Source organism: Lissotriton vulgaris, chromosome 5, assembly GCF_964263255.1.
Source record: "Lissotriton vulgaris chromosome 5, aLisVul1.2, whole genome shotgun sequence".
NCBI lineage: Eukaryota > Metazoa > Chordata > Amphibia > Caudata > Salamandridae > Lissotriton > Lissotriton vulgaris.
This window is the reverse complement of record NC_141693.1, coordinates 284,610,872-284,634,352: the sequence shown is the minus strand read 5'-3', so window position 1 is coordinate 284,634,352 and position 23,481 is coordinate 284,610,872. Positions and strand designations below refer to the sequence as shown.

At 51.1% G+C, this 23,481-nt stretch overlaps 2 protein-coding genes across 2 annotated transcripts in view; both read left to right on the top strand.

Moving 5' to 3' along the window:
• Nucleotides 1-23,481, top strand: part of TAS1R3 (taste 1 receptor member 3) — an 85,977-nt gene that overhangs the window by 61,172 nt on the left and 1,324 nt on the right. The window lies entirely within an intron of this gene.
• Nucleotides 18,554-23,149, top strand: LOC147710709 (uncharacterized). The gene is made up of 2 exons (XM_086922581.1): nucleotides 18,554-20,055; nucleotides 23,127-23,149. Exons 1-2 carry the CDS (start codon nucleotides 18,816-18,818, stop codon nucleotides 23,147-23,149), a joined length of 1,263 nt encoding a protein of 420 aa, XP_086778707.1. The 5' UTR covers nucleotides 18,554-18,815.

Here is a 23,481-nt window from a genome sequence, read left to right as displayed (position 1 = left end):
AGATCACCCAATCACATTCTACATCTTACCGACACACTGAACAAGTTATAATCCTGGTTTTACACTAATGGAAAGGGGCGACCTCTCGGTCCCCCCGAACGTATGGTGGAGTACCCCGATCCCCCCGGGAAGCCATCTTGGGCGGGAGGCGAGTCTCGGCTGGTATGCCCGAAGCGGCGTAGCCGGGGCGCGCTTTTTCCCGCCCTGGAGTGGGTTGTCCTAGACACGGAAGCCGCCAACCACGCCCCCGGAGGCGGGCGGAGGCGGGTTTACGCCCGCCCGAAGAAGGATAAAAGGAGCAACAAGCCAAAGAAGCATCCTCTTGTTCCTGTGCTCTGAAGCTGCACCTCCCCGCTGCACGTGAGCTCGAGACGGAACGAAGAGCCATTTTTGAGCGTTGTAATTTTGTTCTTGTTCTTTCAGATATCTTCATTGGAGAATGCCGGGCAAGAAGGTCGGAAAGCGGGTCGGTACCGATCAGATGCTCCGCATGCTCGTAAAGGACATGGCCGAGATGAAGAAGCAGATGGCGGCAATGAACGGGGTAGGAGGCCCGAAGCGAGTCGTCGGACCAGCATTGCCGGGAGTAGTTCCCAGCGGGAGAGGCAAGAGGTCCAAGAGAGGGGCATCTGGGGGAGAGGCCCCGGTTCCCGATACACCGATCGAGGAGCCAATCCCGGTTCCGAAGGAGGGGCAACCGATCCCCGTTGTAGTCACCCCTGTGAACTGGGAGGATATGCCTCCCGAGTTGGCTGCACAACTGGCAGCCTGGTTGGGGAAAGATAGTGAGGGCACCACGGCGGAAGACGCCAGGGCAGTAATGAGGCAATTGCGTGAATCTAGAGAGGCTGCGAAGGCACCATCTTCTGTTCCCCCACAGGTTCCGGTGGGTGAAACCGCAGCGGGCACGAGTTCGGCAGCAACTACAGCTCCTAATTCAGGTAAGCGGCTACTGCCGATTGCGGGGGAGGGGTCTGTACCCTCACGAAGGGAGAAAGTGGCCCAGCATATTCCAATTGAAGTCAAGGAAAAGATTTGGGCGGATAAGTATGTGAACATGTTTTCTTTGCTAACCGATCACTACGAGATCGAGCATGTGAAGGGTCAAAAAGAGTTTCTGCATCCGAGTGTTTGGCGCGCCAAGATGGCCGCCTTTAAGGTCGATGAGAACATAGGTAACTGGGGCAGAGCGTTTGGCATATTCACGTCAATTATGGGGGAACGAAGGCCTGAGTTGTTGGCCGAGTTGCCTATATATCAGACACGTATTATGGAGTATTCTCAATCATATGAGGGCAATCAGTGGTTTTGTTATGATAGTATTTTTCGAAAGGCCAAGGAGCACGACCCAGCTTTGACCTGGGATTGTTACGACTCCATTTCTTGGCAAAAAATGGAGAATTCAGGCATGTTGAAGGCACCATTGTCGGGGGGTAATGGGGGTGAGTTTTCCCGCCATTCATCTGGGACGCCCTTTCGGACGGGTGCAGGTAACGAGCATCACTCGAAGTCAAGTGGCAACGCAGGTAAAAAAGGAATCTGTTGGAATTTTAATAGGGGAAAATGTACAAGGCCCCAGGGGTCATGCAAGTTTAGGCACGACTGTGGGGGGTGTGGACAGTCCTCGCATCATGAGACCATGTGCAGAGCCAAAACGGGTGATAACGGAGGTAAGGGAAGCGCCAAACAGGTCTGAGATAGTCCGAGGGGCGCCTTTACCTACCCCGGTTGATACCATGGCAATGATTCCTTGGCTCAATGAATACCAGGATTATGTCTCTGCTGGGATGTTGCGAGACGGTTTTTCGTATGGTTTCCGCATCCCAGTGGGGAATTTTCAGGGTAAAACGCACTGTAGGAACCAACTGTCGGTCCTGCAGAATACGGCGGTGGTACAGGTAAAGATTGGGAAAGAGGTAACTCGGGGCGGGTTGCCGGACCATTCGACATACCACCAGTTGCTAACTTTGTTTGTCCCCCTTTGGGGGTGGTCCCCAAGAAGGACCCGGGTGAGTTTAGATTAATACATAATCTGTCAGCCCCACGAGGTCTTTCGGTGAATGATGCGATAGACCCGGAAGTGTGTTCGGTGCGGTACGCATCTTTCGATGAGGCCGTCGCCATGTTGAATCGCCTGGGGCCCGGAGCGCTGATGGCCAAATCAGACATCGAGTCAGCGTTCCGGTTGCTCCCGGTACACCCAGACGATCAGCGTCTCCTTGGTTTTATGTTTCAGGGTCGCTATTACATGGATAAATGTATGCCGATGGGATGCTCCATATCTTGTGCTTATTTTGAAAAATTCAGTTGTTTTCTGCAATGGGTTTTCACGAGAAAGACGGGGTTTCAGCATGTTATGCATTATCTCGATGACTTCCTGTTTCTGGGGGCAGCCGGGGATCCAGAATGTGCACAGGCTTTAAAGGAATTTTGTGATCTGATGAGTCATTTTGGTGTGCCATTGGCACCAGGTAAGACTGTGGGGCCATCAACTTTGCTCGAGTTTCTTGGAATAGAGCTCGATTCAGAGGAAGGTTGCTTCCGGTTACCCAAAGAAAAGGTGGTAAAATTCAGGGCCTCCCTTGAAACGTGTATCCAGGAGACTAAGGTGAACTTGCATCAATTGCAGCAAACTGTGGGTCAGTTGAATTTTGCCCTTAGAGTAATGCCAATGGCCCGCCCCTTTTCCCGCTCGATTGCACAAGCCATGGTCGGTCTTAAAGAGGGACATCACCGCACGAGGCTCTCGGCAGAGATTCGCCAGGACATGCGCATTTGGTTGGCATTCCTGGCGGATTTCAATGGTCGGATTGTCTGGAACAAGCCGGCGGTGTCCTCCGAAGAGCTGGGGCTGTGGACAGATTCGGCGGGGAGTATAGGTGTTGGCGCCATATTCGGTAATCAATGGTCGGCTCAAAGGTGGCCGTCATGGTGGCACGAAGGCGGATTGACGAGTAACATTGCCTTTCTCGAACTTTTTCCTATTCTGGTGGCCCTAAAAACATGGCCTGAGGGGTTTCGTGATCACTCCGTGGTGTTCTGGTCCGATAACATGACCGTGGTTGAGTGTATCAATAGTCAGGCAGCACGATGCAAATGGATTCTGAGACTGCTCAAGGAAATTGTATTATTGTGTATGCAATTGAATGTGCTCTTTAGGGCAAAACATGTGCCGGGGGTACTGAATCAGGCAGCTGATGCACTTTCTCGTTTCCGTATGCAGGCCTTCTGGGGTTTTCTGCCCACAGCGGACCCGGTGGCGGCTCCCTTTCCCGAAGCTCTCTGGTCTCTCGGTGCTCCGAACTACAAAACCTCGTGGGAGAGAGTTTAGCACCCAGGACAAGGAAAGCATATGAAGGGGCGTTCCGTTCCTATTGGTCCTTTTTGGGTTCCGCTAGGGGGGAGCTTTGGGGCCAGGAAGAGTTTGTTGTAAAATTTTTGCTGTCTTTACATCAGGCAGGCAAATCGGTAGCTACGGCCCAGAGGCATCGGGCCGCCATTTCCTTTATGGCAAGGGCACATGGGATCCAGGACCCGACAGCGTCTTTCGTTGTGCAGAAAGCGCTGCGTGGGTGGCAACGCCTTGAGGGTCGCAGAGTAGATGAAAGGCACCCGATAGGTCTGGAAAGGTTGGCCCTGTTATTGTCCGTACTCCCTGCGACATGTTCGACCCAGTATGAAACTGTGTTATTCCGGGCCGCTTTTGCATTAGCATTCCATGATGCAATGCGGGTAAGCGAACTAGTGGCGAGGAACAAGCAGGATACGGTGGGGGGACTGTGCCGAGAGCACATTCAGGTTAAGGGGGAGACAATGATTGTCTCGTTTGCCAGGTCCAAGACCGATCAAGGTGCGAGCGGGGACTGCGTAGTCGTACATCGGATTCCCGGATCTCCCATGTGCCCTGTTGTTTGCGTAGAGGAATATTTAGCGCAGAGGGCGGCATCATGGGGGGGGACCTTGTTGAGACACGCTGATGCCACCCCACTGACGAGGTTTCAGTTCCAGCGGGTGCTTGCAATGGCAATTTCGGCCGCGGGCTTGAACCCCGGCGAGTTTGGGACCCATTCCTTTCGGATAGGGGCTGCTACAGAGGCTACAGCCAGGGGTCTGAGTGTTGAAAAAGTGAAGCAATTGGGGCGTTGGTCCTCGAATTGTTACAAAAGGTATGTGCGATTGCACATGTTGTGAAGCTGATATCATGTACTCACGCTTCTTGTTTTTGTTTGGTTTACAGTTTCGCAAGCTTACGAGGCGGGGCGGACTGTGCAGTCGACCCGACACCTGGGAACCAGCGGTCACAGATCACCGGCTGCGGAAAAAGTGGTGTGGGTCGTGGGCCACTCATACGTGAGGCGTGCCGCGGACGTATTCAAAGCAGGTGACATGATTCACATAGCTGGGGAATACGGGTACAGGGTGACCTTCTACGGAAGGGGCGGGCTCTGTATTGACCAGTTTCAATCCTTTTTCGAGGGTTTGTTAGGGCGGACAAGGTCACCGCCATCTATAATCATAGTGCATCTTGGGGGCAATGATTTGGTGACCACTGGTAGACGACTTCTTCTCGAGGCAATACTTTCCACAGTAAGTTGGTTGGCGAGAAGGGTTCCAGGGTGCACAATTGCATGGTCCCATATGATTCCACGTAAAGTGTGGCGGGGGGCGAATTCGGTGTCTGCTATAAATCACTCGGTGAAGAAAGTGAACAACAAATTGGGTAGACTGTTCCGTTCAAATGCATTGCATTCTATTCCTCATGGTTGTATCAAGGGGGACAGTATGTATTTAGAGGATGGGGTCCATTTGTCCCGGGTGGGGAATGCATTACTCATAGGAGACTTCGTAGCCTGGCTAAAGTGTTTACAGCATGACCTTTAGGTAGGAGTCTTTTGTGGGGGGTCCGGATAGCCGGTCAACTATCCGGCCTGTGGCGGTAAGGTCATGATCGGTGAGCAGTAATTGGAAGATCCCTATGGGGGGGGCGTCACCCATTACGGATGGGAGCGCCTGGGGGTGAGGTGGCCATTGGCCCCTCAACGGGGAGGCGGACCCTTCTAAGGATGGGACGCCGAAAGGAAAGGGAAGGCGGTCAAGGCCCCTCCCTGGATAGGAGGGGATACGGGCCCCTCCTGGGAATTTCCCGGGGCCAGGACATCTGCGACGGCAGATGTGGTAAGTTGTGTGCGGTGGGGAGGGGGGTCTACGCTACCTTCTAGACACCTCACACGAGTCCTCGGACGACCATAAAATGGCGTCGAGTTAATTGGGGCCCCCGTCAAGACAAGGGAAATTGGTATGTGCACATGAGGTACAGCCCTCTGTGCGGTCGTCCCTCACAAGTGAGGGTGTATTTCTGGTTAGGGATCTGACACCGGTTACGACCTTGCCGTTGGCCCTTAACGTTAGGATGTACAATTTCAAGTTAAAATGTATTTGTAGGATGTTAGTTTCGGCTAGGAAAACCTTTGTATTAGAAATATGTTAAGGTTAGCCAAAACATCGTAATGTGGAAAAGAAATTGTACATGATATGAAACTGTTATTTTAATGTTTAATTTTGTTTCATATTTTAATAAATACGGCCGGGAGGGTAACTCCCTCCCGCCTTCCAAAAGTTCAGAACTGTTTCCGGTTTACCATCCTTGGGGATTGTGTTGAGAGGGGGTGGCGGGTATCTCAGCCATATCACTTAAAGCTAAACCCCATCAAAATGAAGTAATTCTTTTCTCCCCAAAAGTAACCACCTTTCAATCCACGAATGGCTCAACACAGCGCAGCATTTTTTGGTGCTGCTGCGCTGCGTTCAGTGACACATTTCAGAATCTGGGCAACAGAATTTTATACATGAATGGTACCCTTCCTGTACAAAACCTATGCTAGATTAGGCACGCATCCTATCACTATGGCGCTAAGGTGTGTGACTCCTGGTTGCTGGTAATTTCCTGGTTATATCCTGACAACATCAACATTAGACTGAACAAAATGAGTGTTTTTAAGTCTTCACTCCATTGTCTGCATAAGTTTGCATATATGGAGAACATTAATGATCATTTGACTTTAAATTAACCCCTTCGATGCGTGTGACAAGGTCAACTCGTCATGTGTGTTACCTGCGCTGTGCTTATGACGAGTTGACCTTGTCACATAACAAGGGATTTTTAAAATTGCAGCACAGTACGGGAATGTGCTGTAGCAATGATGCGGTTAAAAGAAAACATTACTTCTGCTCCATCCATATAGTCCTTTTGATGACTATCCTCGTGAATGCCATTGGTATTGTTATATGGCAGTCCCCTTCTTTCGTGGTGAAATGGATACAGAATACACACATAAAGGGGTGGAGAGGAAAGAATCACATATAACGAAGCGTAAAAGCAGTGACACAGTTAAATGTTTGAAAAAACTGCCCTCACTCACACACAAATGTGTGTGACATGCTTCATCATCGGGTCTGCTACGACGCCCTGGCTAGCCACGCACAGAGCGGAGCATAGGGAAGGGGAACATGAAACACAAAGACAAAACACAACATGAACGTGGCAAACAGTGTTCACAACAGAATGTGTCAGTCCAAGACTGGGTTCAAGACTGGGTCCAAGACTGGGTACTGTTATAGAACAAAAAGTGAAGTTGTAGGTTCCAGAGTCAGGATTAAAAATGAATAAAGGATGGTGGTGTTAAGGAAGGAGAATAGGAACCTATAACACTCCTCCTAAACTGCTGGAGTCAACATATTTCGACCTGGGCGTGCCCCAATCAGTAGGTCACATTGGTCTTCTTCAGGACGTCTATCTGTCCCAGTCCCATGAACAACCCCCTTACCTTAGTCAGTTGCTAAGGAGGCAATAGTAGATCTAATCGATCTTGACAATGTGGAGGAAGTTCCGCCAACACGGAGAACACATACTGTGGAGAGATAAACAGCATTCTAGAAGTTGTGATCCCGGCGAATGTAATACCCATATCACAATATTCAAACATATTTACCCTCCAGTATTATGTAATGTCCCTATATAAAACAAACCATTCTCTTGTCCCCATAGGTAACTGCTAAGTAGTCACCCATCTTAACTAAGTGGTTCCAAAAAAAGTTAAAAACATAGAGTTGTGTCCTTAATTGCATATTAGTGCAAGCGTATTAAATGCATGATTGGAGAGACGTGGATGGTAATTCAATGGCATCATATTTTAAACCTAGAGCATATCTCTGACTCTGGGTATCCTCACCCTACGTCATACTATTTGCACACTCACTAAGTTTATTGGCTGATTAAACTCGAAATGGTGTCGGGGTGGAGTTCCAAGGAACACAACCTGTGTTGTAAAGGGTACAAAAACACAAAATGTGCAGAAAGCAAGTGTAACTGTATCTGCACCCATGCAGGAGATTGCACATATGTCTGGCCCTCATGTGGTCCCATATCCGGGCAAAATATGACCCTACACTCAGCTGGTCATCACCCTCACTGAGGGCCCCTCAATTCCAGCCACGAGATTTAGGGATGGCCTGGCTGCAGTTGCCCAGTGGATGACGGGCAACTGCTTACAGCTGAACGCAGGGAAAACGGAGGTGCTGCTCCTCGGAAAAAACTCCAGTTGTTGGAGCGACCACTGGGGGCCTTCCTTGCTGGGCCCCATCCCATCACCAAAAACTCTGGTAAAAAACCTGGGTGTTTGGTTGGACTCCTCACTGAGCTACCAAACCCACACAAAAAAAGTGGCTGCTACCTGTGTGGGCTTGCTGAGAAGCCTCAACCCTATACTTGGCTTCTTTGATCCCAAAACGCGCCAGCTCATAATCCAATCCATTATCCTCTCTCGGTTGGATTACGCCAGTGTCCTACTTTTAGGCGCCAATAAAGCAGAGATAGCAAGGCTACAACGGGTACAGAATTCAGCGGCTAGGTCTGTAGTGGGTCTTCCCAGGAGGTGCTCCATTAGAGCCACCATACAAAGACTTCACTGGCTCCCTGTTGAATCTAGAATCCAATTCAAGACCCTCACCACTGCTTTTAAAATTATCAAAACTGAAGGCGCTGAACTCCTTCGCCCGCTTTTAGTACCCTACACCCCTCAACGCAACCTGCGTTCCCTAGGTCAACATCTGGTAGTTGTTCCTCGAACGAAACTCTGCCGTGTTGGAGGCCGCTACTTCAGAGTTTTGGGAGCGAAACTCTGGAACTCCCTGCCACCGAACATTCGCTGCCTGGACAACCTGTCCGCCTTCCGGAAGGCAATTAAAACCCATCTGTTCCCACTGTCTTAAGCCATCTGTCTCGTCCTCCCCTTCCACTTAGTAGGTTATTCTATGGTTTCTTTCTTATAATTGCTGGCCCCAGCGAGCGTTCTCTGGAAACAGCTCAGCAAACCCCACCCGCGTTTTGAAAATCAATCGTCCATCTTACTGCTCCGATGGAAAGCTCCGTCACCTCTCGTGCCCCTCTAGCTGATGCCGCGAAGGTGAGTGGGATGTTTTGTGGACGCCATTATAAGCTCGCGCTACACTGGTCTTCCACGTCTGTGTCATTTGTAGCTACTTCATCTAGTTATTGCGATATATCAGTTGAAATTTTACTATTTTTTATATATTTTTATTTTTTGTATCTCACTTGGTATTAGTTCCAGCTTATGTTTTTCATTTCCATGTATTCATATTTAACTCACTACACCATATACTTACACCATATTGAGGTTCCACAATCTGCTGAACTCTTCTATTTCTTTTCTTTTAGTCGACTGACTGACCCAAACATAACCTTGTCTGGTTTTTTCCCCGAACCCACGCATCGAGTATCACGTGATCGGAACTTTCTCCCAATCACAACACTGCGTGTAGTTGCCACAGCAACACAGTCAGCGTTCTAGCGGTTTTTCATTCTCGCTTTTATTTTTTGGGGTAGTTTGTTCCTTACCCTTGAACCTTCCCAGTCCTGATTAAAAGCACACAACTTAGAACCGATTATAGATCGCTTTTTAAACTTTCTCGTCGCTTCACACAATCACATGATGCATCAACATCACTATAAGAGCGCACACGATAGGCTGACAGGTTATCCCATCGCTTCCGCGTTCGGATTGCCTCGAACAGTTTGCGTTGCTAAAAGTAAGTTATTCTTCGACTTAACTTTTTCTTCACAGTATCTTCCTTTGAAATCCACCATGCAGCAGGATTTTCTTTCGTTATCTTTTAATTTTCCATTACCTTTTGTCTCTCTATGTATTTTCCGACTTTCACCAATACCTTTTCAACATAACCTTAACTACACCCACTTATTGCGTCGCCTGTTATCCCTTTTTGTATCCTTACCATAGAGCTGGCCCATGAATTTACATTGCTATTTTCTCAAAACCATTTATGTTAGGTTTTTCTAATGAACATGCATTACTTGTATTATTGTGCACGCTACAGTTATATGAACCATTTGATTTGTTTCGCTTTGAATGCTAAGGTCCTGTACGTTTTCATTCACAGGCCCCTGACGAAGGGTTTTTCTGCTTAACCCGAAATGCATTGGGCATGATGTAACGCTATGAATACTATGAATTATTCATGAATGCATGAATGACTCAACATTTGAACAAAAAAGCATGAAATTTGAATCAATGAAGAAATTGCTGATTTCATAATTTCGAAGACTCATCAATTTATGAAAATTACAAACTAATTAATTCAAATTCACAAATTTGAGAAGAAACCGCGTTGGTTTCACGTTAAATGAGCGCGTCCTTTGTGATCACATGACCACATACTCCTCTCTTTAGGCAATTGGCCCACATAGATCTGTCTTTTTGTACTATGTCTACTGCCCTAATTGTTTGGCACCCATAGATAATGAAAGCCCTCCAGTGCTGACATTTAGTTGAGGACTAAACTTTGATAATCATCCAGTGTTGACAATTTAGAATAGATGGTCATTGTGTCCCCACAGGAACAGGTCTCACCCTCTGTTTCACTCATCCTTCCAGTATTTCTGTTTACAGAGTGTCTTTCCAGTCTACCTACAATGTTAAATGTTTGATCCAAAATCAGCAACAGTGAGCTGGATGAAGATAAAACGTGTTTTGGTCCTTTCATAATGTCATGTTACATACGCCACCAGATTCAAGCTCGCCTGGCTAATAGGGGTGATACCCCGAAACTGGCCTGTGGATGCTTATTTCTGGTCTAGAGAGGGCTTGGCAGTTCAGGCTGGACGGTTCCCATTGGGAGCAGGGTTGAGACTGATTTGTACATGGCTGGTTCTAACCTTAAATTTTGGGGCATGCAAAACAAAACCGATGAATTTAACCCAGATCTGTGACTGGGGGTGGATGTTTGATTTGTTCAGCATATCGTCCATCATCTGTTCTTTTTGCATATTCTTCAGTGTTGTCATCAGATTGTTCAGTACATCGGACAATAGTACTAGCTTTTGGTACATCCCATGTGACAGGCTTATCACAAAGGTCATCAAGGTTAAAACTAATTTGCCCCCAATTTGGTTTTTGAAGCTTTTTTCTTCTTCAGATGTGATTGTCCTTGAGCCATAAAGCCAGCTAGACTGTTGCTAGCAATAGTTTCTGGTTCTTGCACAAGTTCAATGGGTTCATACACTAGATTTTGATTTGAGACTCTACATACACCTACACAGTTTCTTCGTGACAGAGAACAACCAAACACAAGTGGGAACACTATCTGGAAACCCATTAGCAGAACAGAAAGATATTGAGGCATTTTTCTGAATATAATGAACTTGTCAGTCTGTATCGGAGGTAGAGGTACCTGGTTCCAGAGCTATGTAGCAAGGCATCTAAATGACTGACAGCTTTTCAGGCACGGTTTACTTAAGGAACTTGGAGTAATAGCAAAGTTTCGGAGCAAAGAGCTCTTGGCTGTATATATGGCCTTTTGACACTGCTCCAGATTTACTAAAAATTGCAAATCTGGGGCGTGGCTAGCAGCCGATGATGGCGGCAGCAACCTAGAGAGGCTCCCGTAGCAAGGCGGCTTCCCGCATCAATCCACATGCCTATCCGCTCACTGCTCAGTCCGAAGAGGGTGTCCTGGGTGCGGTGACCAAACGGCGCCGGCACAGAAAATTTGGGAGCGCTTGGACCCCGGTATCGGGGCGAAACCTCATCTACGTCCCTCGTGGAAGAAGGGCCTGATGACACGAGGCGAGCATCGGTGTCGAGTGAATCCTGAGGCCGGGCGGAAGTTCATCCTCCCCGGCGCAACCATCCGGAAGTAGCCGTCGACGCCATCGCCCTACACTCTTGGCTGGCGATCCTCCCCGCCGCCCGCCCCATCCCTCATGCTGTGTACCCAGTGACGCTAGGCGGCTGTGCCCCTTGGCTGCGCTCGACACAAGCCGGAGGACCTGTGCAGCACCAGTCGCCATTTTGCTTGACCCAGCCGAGGCCGCCACAGCTCCGCGGCGGCCGGCGGCACTCGAACAGCGCCAGCGACCTCAGGCCCCCACCCGTACTGGGCCCCCCTGCATTCCCTTCCCCCCGCAGACAGCTACGGACCTCCGGCCCGCTCCATTATAGACTTTGTCTCACTGGACAGTAATGGCGGGGAAGGGACAGTGGCAGACCGCTGCTCAGGCGAAGCTTGGGAAATATGCCTACGATAACCAGTCATCCACCCAGCCTGAACAGCGCAAATCACTGGGGAAGGGCGCTGACAATGACGGCGCTAAAAAGGCCACGCTGGACGACGTGCTACGAGCGCTGGAGCAGGTACAGGCCACGGTGGGCTCGACCGCGGCGGAGGTTACCCTTATCAGAGCCGACCTCCAGAAAATGAGCGAAAGAGTGAAGCAGGTGGAGGTGGTGACTAAATCTTTAATAGAAGACGTCTCCGACCTACAAGTGGCAATGGAGAGGCTGCAGGCGGACAATAAACTTCTGAAAAGTAAGTTGGATGACCAGGAGGGGCGTTCCAGACGCAACAACGTCCGTATCTTGGGGGTTCCGGAGTCTGAAACGAAGGGGGCCATGGACCTATACGTTGAAGACCTTATAAAGACCAAACTGGCCCCGAAGGGACTGTCCAACTTCTTTACAGTGGAGCGGGCCCACCGGGTCCCGGGAGGGACACCTACCCCGGGGGCCGCCCCGCGCCCCATCTTGGCGAGACTCTTCAACTTTCGAGACCGCGATGCAGTCCTCCAAGCAGCCAGGGTGGCACCGCCCATCCAAATCCAGAATTCACGGATTTCGTTCTTTCCTGACTACACGGCGGAGGTCACCCGTAAGAGGAGAACATTCCTCGAAGTTAAGAAGTCGCTTCGCGACCAAGAACTGCCGTACTCCATGTTGTTTCCGGCCCGGCTGAGAGTGGTGGCGGACAAGAAGGTCTGGTTTTTCGACTCAGCAGAGAATGCCAGGGAGTGGCTGGATGGCTGGCGCACTGTGGACCGCACCTCCAACCGTCAACGTAACAGGTCGGGAGGAGAGAGCCGGCGGGGCTCACGCTCTCCACCCAGGAACAGCGAGAATGGATCACCGTCACAGGACCACTTGGGAGCTGCTGGAGGCGAATGATGTGACCACAAGGGACTAACGAGTTCCTCCTGAACTCTACTCCCATTCTGATTCCTCACTGAGTCGTTTATGGACGCTGGCCCGGACGACCCGAGGGCTGCAAAGGGACCGCCTGCTTTGGGGGACACTCTCCCCCGACGTGCAAGTACTCTGTTTCTGACATGGGATAAGCGCTCTGCTAAGTTGGGGTGGCGGGCAGTTTTGAGTCCGTTTGGCAGGGAGGCAGGGTGGGGGGTGTTGGGGGGGGGATTTGTTTGGTTTTACGGGAGATTCATGATATCAATCACAAAATGTAGAATGTACTGTGCTGTTTACTGGAACAATGCTGGGAGGGTGGGCCCTGTGCTGATGGTTTTTGCCTATAAGTTTCGATGGTGGTGGATGCACAGCCTAACGTGATGCAGGCGGGAGAGACGCGACTGGGCGGCTCCTCCCTCAGGCTTCTGGCCTGGAATGTGGCGGGCTGGGTGATAGGGTGAAGCGCGGCCTTGTTCTGTCCGAGGTCAAGCGTCATAAACCTGACCTCATACTCCTTCAAGAGACCCATTTAATGGGTACTGCCACCAAGGCCCTGGACAGGCGAGGGTATACAATGTTGGCCCACTCAGAATTCTCCACTGGGTCCCGGGGCACGGGTATCCTGCTCAGAAAATCCTCTACTTTTATCACCCTTAGCACAAAAACTGATTCGCAGGGCTGTTTCGCGGCGGTGATTGGTCAATGGGAAGGGCGCCCCCTAACTGTAGTATCAGTATACATCCCGCCGTCCTTGCACTCAGTGATGCTGCCGGCCCTGGGCGATTTCTTGCTGTCCCTCCCTGAGGGAGACACCCTGCTAGGCGAGGACTTTAATGCCCCTGCTGACCCACAACTCGACAGGTTCCCGGCAACCGCCCTCCCCGGGGGTCCCTCCAGATTTCAGAGATTCCTTGAGGCACTGGGGCTGATAGACATATGGCGACACGTCCACCCAACACTGCGACAGTACACCTTCCACTCCACCGTCCATAATAGTCTGTCCCGCATTGACCACTTTCTGGCGTTGGGGGATGGGTTACAGCGCGTCGAAGAGGTGCTCATACACCCTAGGGGCATCTCGGATCACTCCCCACTAACTCTCACCCTTACTTCACGAACACGCTCACGCCACCGCGTCTTTCCGATGCACGCCTCATATCTTAAGGTACCTAAGGTCAGGAAGGCACTGCAGACTGCCACGACACATTACTTCATGGAGAATGAGCCTACCACAGCCTCGGCTGAGGTGCTATGGGAGGCCTACAAGACCGTCCTGAGGGGGCAAGCCATTAGCTCCATAACATCGTATAAACGAGAACAGGCGGCTGAACACTCGGCGCTCGAGCTACGACTGCGCGAAACAACCGCTGCCCATGAAACAGACCCCACTGACGACACATTGCATGCGCTCATGCTGTCCCAGCGCCTATATGCAGACCACGCTCGGCACATTACACAAGGTCACATCACTGACACACAAAACCGAGTATATGACATGGGGGACAAGGCAGGGAAAATGTTGGCTTGGCTCGACAAGAGAGGGGGAAGCGCCAAGGGGATCCAACAGGTTAAGGACGAAAAGGGAAACATTCAAACGGACCCAGCTCGGATAGTGGAGGCATTGGCTGCCCACTTTGAGAAAGTCTATACCCCAGAGCGGGACGTCACTGCGATTGCGGCCCAAAGCGCACTGTATGATCTGCCCATCCCAGCACTGTTGCCGGAGGCGGCAACTGAGCTTGAGGCGCCCTTTACTGCTGACGAACTGCGGATCGCCATTGGGGCCCTACATACGGGCAAAGCGCTTGGACCGAACGGCATCCCAATTGAGTGGTTCCAGGACCGCACTGCTGTTCTTAGCCCATACTTGCTCCGAATGTATGAGGAGTGCCGTGCTACGGGGGTACTCCCGTTAGACCAACGAACGGCCACGATTGTGGCTATTCCTAAGCCTGATAAGCCCCCGGAGGAATGCTCCTCATACCGCCCTATATCCTTACTTAACGCAGAAAGCAAAATTCTGGCGAAACTTCTGGCAAATCGTCTCATGCCCCACCTATCTGACCTTATTCACCCGGACCAGTCGGGGTTCATGCCCCACAGGAACACCTCACTCAATCTACGACGGGTGCATGGGGTGTTGGCCAAAACGGATGAAATCGGCGAACCCGCGGCCATTTTGGCCCTCGACGCAAAGATGGCCTTTGACATGGTAGAGTGGGCGTATCTCTTTGAGGTTCTACAGTACATGGGTTTTGGCCCTGTCTTCATCTCATGGGTCAAACTGCTGTACACCATGCCGGTAGCACATGTGGTGGCGAATGGCCACATTTCACGCTCCTTCCCGCTCAAGCGCGGCACCCGACAGGGTTGCCCTCTTTCCCCCCTGCTATTTGCGCTGTCGCTAGAGCCCTTGGCGATCCGCATTAGGACCACCCCCTTGCTTAAAGGGATTCAATGGAGGGAGGGCTGGGAAGACCGCATTTCGCTATACGCGGATGATATGCTGGTCTACCTGACGGATCCTGAACACGGCATTCCGGCTCTCTTGCACATTTGCAATGCCCACGGAGAGGTGTCTGGCTACACCATCAATTGGACTAAATCCGAATTATATGCACTGACGGGCAGCCAACCTACGGTTGGTTCCACCTGCCCCCTGCGACTGGCCGGCTCGTCATTTAAGTATCTTGGTATTCACGTCACGGGTGACCCGGCGGAACACGAAAGATTGAACCTAGCGCCACCGTTGGACCGCCTCAGGCGAGATGCGAGCTTCTGGGCAGGATTACCGCTAACGATGCTGGGGAAAGCAGCCCTCTTCAAGATGAAATCCCTGCCCCGCTTTCTATATATTCTGGACAATACCCCTTTTGCTGTGCCCCCTAGGTACTTCAGGAGGGTGGCGGCGGTGGTCTCTGGTCTGCTATGGAGCAACCGCCCGGCACGGATAGCTCACGCCAAGCTCTGTAAGGGCTGGTACGAGGGTGGCATCGCACTTCCTAACCTCCAACTTTACTATTGGGCGGCCCAGCTTAGGCCGATCAATCAATGGTTGCACGCATCGCAATCGGACCCAGCATTCCAGGCGGATCGGGCCCAGCTGGGGGCTGGTACCCTGCTGGCCCCGCTTTACGATAAACGTAAACTCAGGTCGCTGAAGGGGCCCACTAAGATCACGGTGGCCACCTGGCATGCAGCCACCGCTGCGCTGGGATGGAAAGATACTATCACCAAGCTCACCCCACTCTGGGACTCACGTGCTCTGGGCAACCTTCGGACCAGCAAGGGGTTCTCCCGCTGGGACGATATTGGCATTTCAACAGTGGGGGACATGTGGGACCGTGGGGCTGTCATCACGTTTGACCGCCTGAAGGAACTCTACGAAATGGGGCCACATGAAACCTACCGATATGTCCAAGTTCGTCATGCTCTGCTGGTGGTTATTCCGGTGGGGTCAACTCTCCCCGAGTCGTCCCCGCTAGAAGATCGCCTCTTGACCGACTATATGGTGGAGAAGGCCACCTCCCTCACATACCGGAAACTCCTCAATAATTCCCCAGACCCGCTAGTGCCTCTTAAGGGAAAATGGGAGCAGGACGTGGGGGAGATGGATGAACATGAATGGAATGAGGCACTGGCATCCCCTAAGGAAGCGGGCATATCCTCTAGAATGAGACTCATCCAACTCAAAGTTCTGCACAGAACATATTACACCAGAACATTGCTTCACCACATACAGCGAGCCCCTGACCCCTTCTGCTTGCGGGGCTGCGGGGAGGAGGGCACACTATTCCACACACTCTGGGACTGCTCCCTTATACAAACCTATTGGCGTCAGGTCATGCGCACCATATCACAGGTGCTGGAGGTCTCCGTGCTCCCAGAGCCTCGTCGCTGCCTTCTTAATGTGTGGGAGCCAACTGACCTGTCCCGGCATGGCCGCCTCTGGGTAACGCTTGGAATGATGATGGCCAAGAGGGATATCGCGCAGCGCTGGGGGGTGGCGGACCTACCGAAGGCCTCGCAATGGTGCGTTAATATGGACAGGGCCATGGTCACAGAACGGGCAGTGTATTTGAACAGGGGGTGCCCGGCCAAGTGGAACAAAGTTTGGTCCCCATGGAACGTTTACCGAGGTGAGATTTGTGAGCCACTTCCTGAAGGTGACACACTAGAGTCGGACGAGGAAGAATGAATGTGCGGAAAGGGCTTAGTGGTGGGGGGGGCAACACCGGGTGGGGGCGGAGTAACGGAATGGGACGACTAATACGGTACCTACCAAGGTGTGCAAAGTGCTGTTGGCTTGGACTCAGAAGTACGCTTCCACCTAACTAGCATTAAGTTTCCTGTATCGATGGCAATGTGATTTCCCGAAGTTTTGAATGTTCTTTTTTAGGTACAAAACAGAAAACGAAAACCTCTTAATTCGGCATGGACCATTCGCAATTTTTCTTCACAATTTCTTTCTGGAGCTCCATCCTCATGTCCTCACGACCGCAGGTGCAATTGTACTGTAATAATGAATGTCTATTTGCTTAACGCTTCCTTAGCGGCCGGCCCGGTTGGGTTGTAGGCGGCAAGCTGTGTACTAACTGTGAAGGCTCAATAAAGGTTTTCAAAAAAAAAAAAAAAAAATTGCAAATCTGAGGTAGGGCCAAAAACGTACGCCTCCTCAGGGGAGACACAACGAGGAGAAATATTTTTATTTATCCTCGTTTTTGCATTCTGCAGCACACATAGAAAGAGGGAAAGGCCTCTTGTGATTGTTTTTGTGCAGAAAGGTTTCCCTTCCTGCACAAAAATAATCATCCCTGCAACATAGGCACCCTTGCACCATAGTGCAACCCTGGTTGCGTTGGCGCACTCAGCCCATTGTGCACCGGTGCAGGGGAAAAGGACATTGAATGTGCTGTATCTAATAGATACAACAAATTGCTGACCTTTTCTTTTGCTGTTGGGCAGTGCAGTAGCAAGGCCTGCTGCGCTGCCCTATAACAAAAAAAACATAAATGAGGCCCACAGTGTGTTAAAATAAGCGCTGCAGAAAGCATCTATTTGAGAATGCCTAAAGGGCTCATAATGCAGAGAGATCACTGTTTCACTTGAGAGACAGGAGTAGGACCTGGCTCCAGACAACTCGGCCAAAGTGACCTCTCCCAGATACCTTTATTTCTGCAATAATTAAAAGTTCATATTTTTTTCCATTTAATGTTAGGAAGTTAAATATGGTCCATTGTTGGACTTCCTGCCAGTAATCACGAGAGAGGGGCATCGATGGTCCAGGCTGGTACTGAACTTCATATCTCCATGATATGAAAGAGCAGAGTAAGGCTACATGATGAAGAGCATCAGTGGCAACGGTGAGCCTTCAGGAACCCTATGGAGAGCACCTAATTAGCTTGCTATGGAGCTGCCCGATTAATCCTTTGCCTGTAAATTGAAATTCTATGTCAGTCCACGGAGGCTCAGATTATGCTTCTCTTCACTTTACTGACATAAACAGCAGCCAATAAGAAACTTTAAACTGGCATGACCCCGGAAGGACAACCCCCTCCAACAGTATGCACCAATCACTATCAAGTCCACTGTATATCTGTCCATGTTTATCAATACGACCTCCTCTTTCTTTGCTGCTGCAGCAGCGAGTTAAGTGCCCTTCTATATTACTTCTTTTCTTGGGGGTAATGTGTGTCGGGGCGGTGATTGTTGACGGCGCGCGCGCGCGCCTGTGATTTGTTGTTACGGAGCGGACCCTCGCTCGTGATTTGTTTTGTATGGTGTATTTTGTAATTGCGCCTTATTTTACAGGGCTTGACCCGTTGCATTGTTTGTGCCCGTGCGGGTGATTTCTGTCTTCCGCGCGCGATCCGAGGCATGCTGTGCGCTCGGTAGGGGGCGGTGGAGCAGGAGGAGGCAGACGCGAGACGCTCGCGCTCAGGAGGCAGTCGAGCCCGGCCCCACACGCAGCGCGCATGCGCGAAGAGCCGGCTTTCGTTTTCCTCACATTACCGGCTCCTCACGCAGCGCGCGTTTGTAGACTGCATAAGTCCTGGCCTCATCAGAACGCTAAACGGAGCGTATCCGTATTAGAGCTCTGCTCTAGGGGAGCTTGGTGTGCAAAAAGGGGGTCTCCTTCCACCTCGATCTTAGCCTCACAGAGTGGTGATTATTTCCGACTACAGTGTGTGTGTGTGTATTTGAGGCACCCCTGGGCTGCTCCCCCCCTGTTGAAGTTCCTCCACACCTCCCTGCTTTAGCGCTATGGCGTACTACGCCGAGGAGGATACCCAATGGGCAGATTATAATGAATACGATGAGTATGAGCCACAGGAAGAGCAATTGGAGGAAAATTTGGTTGAGGCTCTGGATACCCATGTCCAGGGGTCGGTGAATAAGGCATTGATCAAGGCTCTCAAGCCTTTTACTCACACCCTTCAGAAGTATGGCAAGAGGAAGTTTAAGTCAGCCCGGCAGAGTGATACCTCTCCTCAAGCCTCGGCCCAGGTGTTAGCACAGATGGCCAGGAATGTGATGAAGGATCATGGCTCAATGGTTATGGATACGTCTGGGGATTCGTCCCCCTCCCCACCTGTCACTTCTGATTCTGAGGTGGACTCGGTGATGTCCAGAAAGAGATCGAAGAAGGTGAAACACACCGCCTATAAGGCTGATGATAGTCAGGCGCCGAAGAATCTTCTGTTTGATCCAAACAACATTGTACACCCTAGATCCACGGAATGGGTGCCGTGCCCGGAGGTGGCGCATTATGTGAGTAATAACCTGCGACAGGGTTTCGACAATAGTGTCAGGGCCACGCTCAGATCTGAATGTCCCAGGCCATCCTTGACAGGGAAGGTGGCTGATACACCGGACTTGGACCCCACAATGGCGGCCTTTATGAGAAAGTTTGCGAAAGATCCGAAAAAAGGATTAGATAGGGCCTGGCGAGGGTGTCAGGACAAAATGTTGGACGTAGCTGGACCCCTCACAAAGATTCTGGACGCAGCTGTCAAGGCAAAGGATAGGAAGGTGCCACTGGATGTGTCAGAGATCCTTGAATGGGCACAACGTGCCATGTGCTTTTTAGGGAACGCAAATGTGGCCCTGTCTACGGAGCGGAGACGCTCCTTTCTTATGAGAATCGACTCCCAGCTGGCGGAAATGGCCCCTACCGAACCTGGTTCCCTCGCCAATGGTATGCTCTTTGGAGACAAATTTGTTAGAGAAATGGGCAAGTACGTTGCCACCTTCTCCGCGCTGGACCGGGCGCAATCAAATATCAAGAAGGTTTTCCACACTGGTGTTTTTGATAGGGCCGGACGCCCACGAGTTCGAGGGTCCGGCCGAGGTTATGCACAGACCTCACGTGGAGCAGATCAGAGAGGCAGAGGCAACAGACGCTCCAACTTCTACCCCTCCCGCGATAGAGGAGGCAGGGGCAAAGGACAGAGAGGATCCTATCGTGGCCAGCAGAATGGTTCTGGAGACAACTCCTACTCAGGTACGACTTTTGTGTCCGTCGGAACATATGGTGGGAGGCAGACTGTCTCTTTTTCTCCACAGGTGGCGCACGCTCACGAGCGACCCTTGGGTGTTGCAGACAGTACAGGGGTTTCACATAGAGTTCTATGCCTCCCCGAGCCAACGGCGGAGACCAAATGCCCTGCATTTTTCCCAGACAGAGCAGAGTTTCATCGACGCAGAGATATGCTCCTTACTCCAGAAGGGCGCGATTGTGGAAGCCATTCCACACGACCTGGGCTTCGTGAGCACTGTCTTCGTGGTCCCCAAAAAGGACCAGGGGTATCGGCTAGTGTTGAACCTCAGGGAATTCAACGGCTGGGTGGTGTATCGACACTTCAAAATGGAAGGTATACACCTGCTACGCGACATCCTCCTAGAGCAAGATTGGATGGTACGCCTGGACTTAAAAGACGCCTACCTGGCGGTGTCCATTTATCCCCCTCACCGGCGTTTTCTACAGTTTCAGTGGCGCGACCAGTGGTTCGAGTTTTCGGCCATGCCCTTTGGGCTGTCGTCCGCCCCATGGTGTTTCACCAAGTTGATGAGACCCGTGGTACAGAACTTGAGGGAACGGGGCGTTCGCCTCATCATTTACCTCGACGACATACTGATTTTAGGTCGGTCGCCGGAGATGGTATCTCTCCATCTGTCCTGGACGATTCAACTTCTTCAGGACTTGGGTTTCCTTCTGGATTTGCAGAAGTCCATCTTGCAACCTTCTCAGGTGATGGAATTCCTGGGTTTCCAGGTCGACTCTGTGAAAGCTCAACTACTCTTGCCCCTCAAGAAGAGGGTGGCTATCAGGAAGGAGTTGAGGAGAGCGCTTGCCTCTCCGACAATCTCCTTGAGGATTTTGGCGCGTCTGGTCGGACTTCTAGCGTCATCGATCCAGGCGATATTTCCGGGCCCTTTACATTACAGGGCCTTGCAGCGTTTGAAGGCATTGCACTTGCGCAAGGGTCTGACTTACGCTCAACACGTTTCCCTTTCGCCAGAGGCTCGTACGGAGATGAACTGGTGGTTAGAGCATATGGATGCGTGGAATGGCAGAGCCATTTTCGCGGCCACCCCGGAAGTGGTGATAGAGTCGGATGCCAGCCGCTGGGGCTGGGGAGCCCGTTGCGGCTCGGTGGAGACGGGGGGCCGATGGTCCAGCGACGAGCTGAGTCTCCACATCAATTGCCTGGAACTTCTGGCGGGTTCCTTTGCGATTCGCACCCTGTCCCCTCAGAAAGTGTCATGCTGCATTCTCCTACGCATGGACAATGTGTCCGCGGTGCGATACATAAATCGCCTGGGAGGGACCAGGTCTCGCCTCCTGGCGGAGATAGCGAAGGATTTCTGGCACTATTGCCTGGCCCATCAAATTTCGGTGACGGCGGAATATATTCCGGGGTCTGCCAACGTAGCGGCGGATTGGAACTCTCGATACTTGAGAGATGCGAGCGATTGGAGACTGCACCCTCGAATCTTCGGGGCATTGAACCACAAATGGGGTCCGTGTGTGGTAGACCTTTTTGCCTCTCGGCTCAACAGGCAACTTCCCCAGTTTTACAGCTGGCGCCCAGATCCCTTGGCGATCAGCTCGGACGCCTTCCTTCAATCGTGGACGACGGGCATTCTGTATGCGTTTCCTCCTTTTATCATGATCCCGAGAGTTCTAGCTCAGGTTCGGAGGCAGAAAGCGGAATTGGTCTTGGTCTCACCGTGCTGGAAAGCACAAGCGTGGTTCCCGGTGGCAATGAGTCTCACCTGTGCAGCGCCGGTGCAAATTTCGACGTTCCCGGATCTTCTCACGGACCCGGTGGGTCTTCCCCACCCGCTGGTCCTTCAGAATCAGTTGTCCCTCATGGCGTGGAGACTTTCCGGCGACGTTGGCAAATGCCGGGAGTTTCAGAGGACACTCTCTTTTTCCTATCTCAGGCATGGGCACCTTCCACCCACAAGCGATATGAGTCAGCTTGGAGACGATGGGTTGGTTGGTGTAACGAACGGCAGGGGGATCCGATGGGATCCGATATTACTGTCATAGCGAATTTTTTATCGGAACTGGCGCGGTCTGGTCTGGCTTATCGCACAGTGAATAACTTCCGATCGGCGATCTCCGCGGGGCACCCGCATGTTGACGGTAAGCCCGTTGGGGAACACCCTTTGGTGTGCAGGGTGGTCAGGGGGGTCCGCTTAGTGAAGCCCCCTCAACCCAGGTATACTGAACTCTGGGACGTGTCAGTGGTCCTACGTTTTTTGACGGCCTGGCCGGCTAATGAGGGTCTGTCTCGCAAACAGCTCTCGGCTAAACTTACACTTCTCCTCTGCCTGGTTTCATGCAGGCGAGTGTCGGATATTCGGGCCTTGGATTTATCAGGTAGAGTATTCACTCCCACGGGAGTTTCTTTTACGATCTCTAGGCGTACAAAAACGCATACCAAATGTATTGCATATCCTGCATTTCCTCATCACAGTAAATTATGTGTGGTCAAATGTTTGAAGGTATACGAGGATTGTACTAGGGAATTTAGAACTGGTTTTGGTCAACTGTTGATTTCATTACAGAAACCTTTCCGCCCAGTCACCAGTGCAACTCTGGCCAGGTGGGTTACCTGGTTGTTGGGCCTGGCGGGTATTGATACCTCTATATTTGGGGCTCATTCTGTGAGAGGGGCTATGGCCTCAAAATCCTTTGGTGCCGGCTCCCGGCTTCAAGATATCATGACTGCGGCAGATTGGTCTTCTGATTCCACCTTTAAAGTGTTTTATCATAAGCCTATTGTGGATGTGGCCTCGGTGGTGGTGGATAAACTTTAAACTAGCATAATCTGAGCCTCCGTGGACTGACATAGAATGAAAAATTGTCTAGCAGACGCGACAAAGAATTTTCAATTCTATTAAGGACACGGAGGCGAGGATTATCCCACCCGGGCTTGCAGGATTGTATTTCATGCAATGTTATATGGTTGATGAATTCTTGTACCCACCCGAATGATTGTTATTGGCTTGTTGTATTTCCAAGTTTGGGAATGGCCATTACGACTTATGTTCTTGTTTCAGGAGATCAGCACAAGCAGACATGAGGTGAACAGTCTATGCTCTGGAAATCTGTGACGTGGTGCAGGAGGTGCCTTCCTCGACGATGGATGCGATGGTTGCCACGTTGGCCTCCGGTCTTGTTGGACTGATGATGTGTCGCAAAGAAAGAGGAGGTCGTATTGATAAACATGGACAGATATACAGTGGACTTGATAGTGATTGGTGCATACTGTTGGAGGGGGTTGTCCTTCCGGGGTCATGCCAGTTTAAAGTTTCTTATTGGCTGCTGTTTATGTCAGTAAAGTGAAGAGAAGCATAATCCTCGCCTCCGTGTCCTTAATAGAATTGAAAATTCTTTGTCGCGTCTGCTAGACAA

Excerpts from the sequence above, each read along its gene's own strand:
- LOC147710709 (XM_086922581.1), top strand. The coding sequence starts at position 18,816 with ATGGCGTACTACGCCGAGGAGGATACCCAATGGGCAGATTATAATGAA. Across the intron at positions 20,056-23,126 it reads TGGAGACAACTCCTACTCAG|GAGATCAGCACAAGCAGACA; the intron begins GTACGACTTTTG and ends TTCTTGTTTCAG.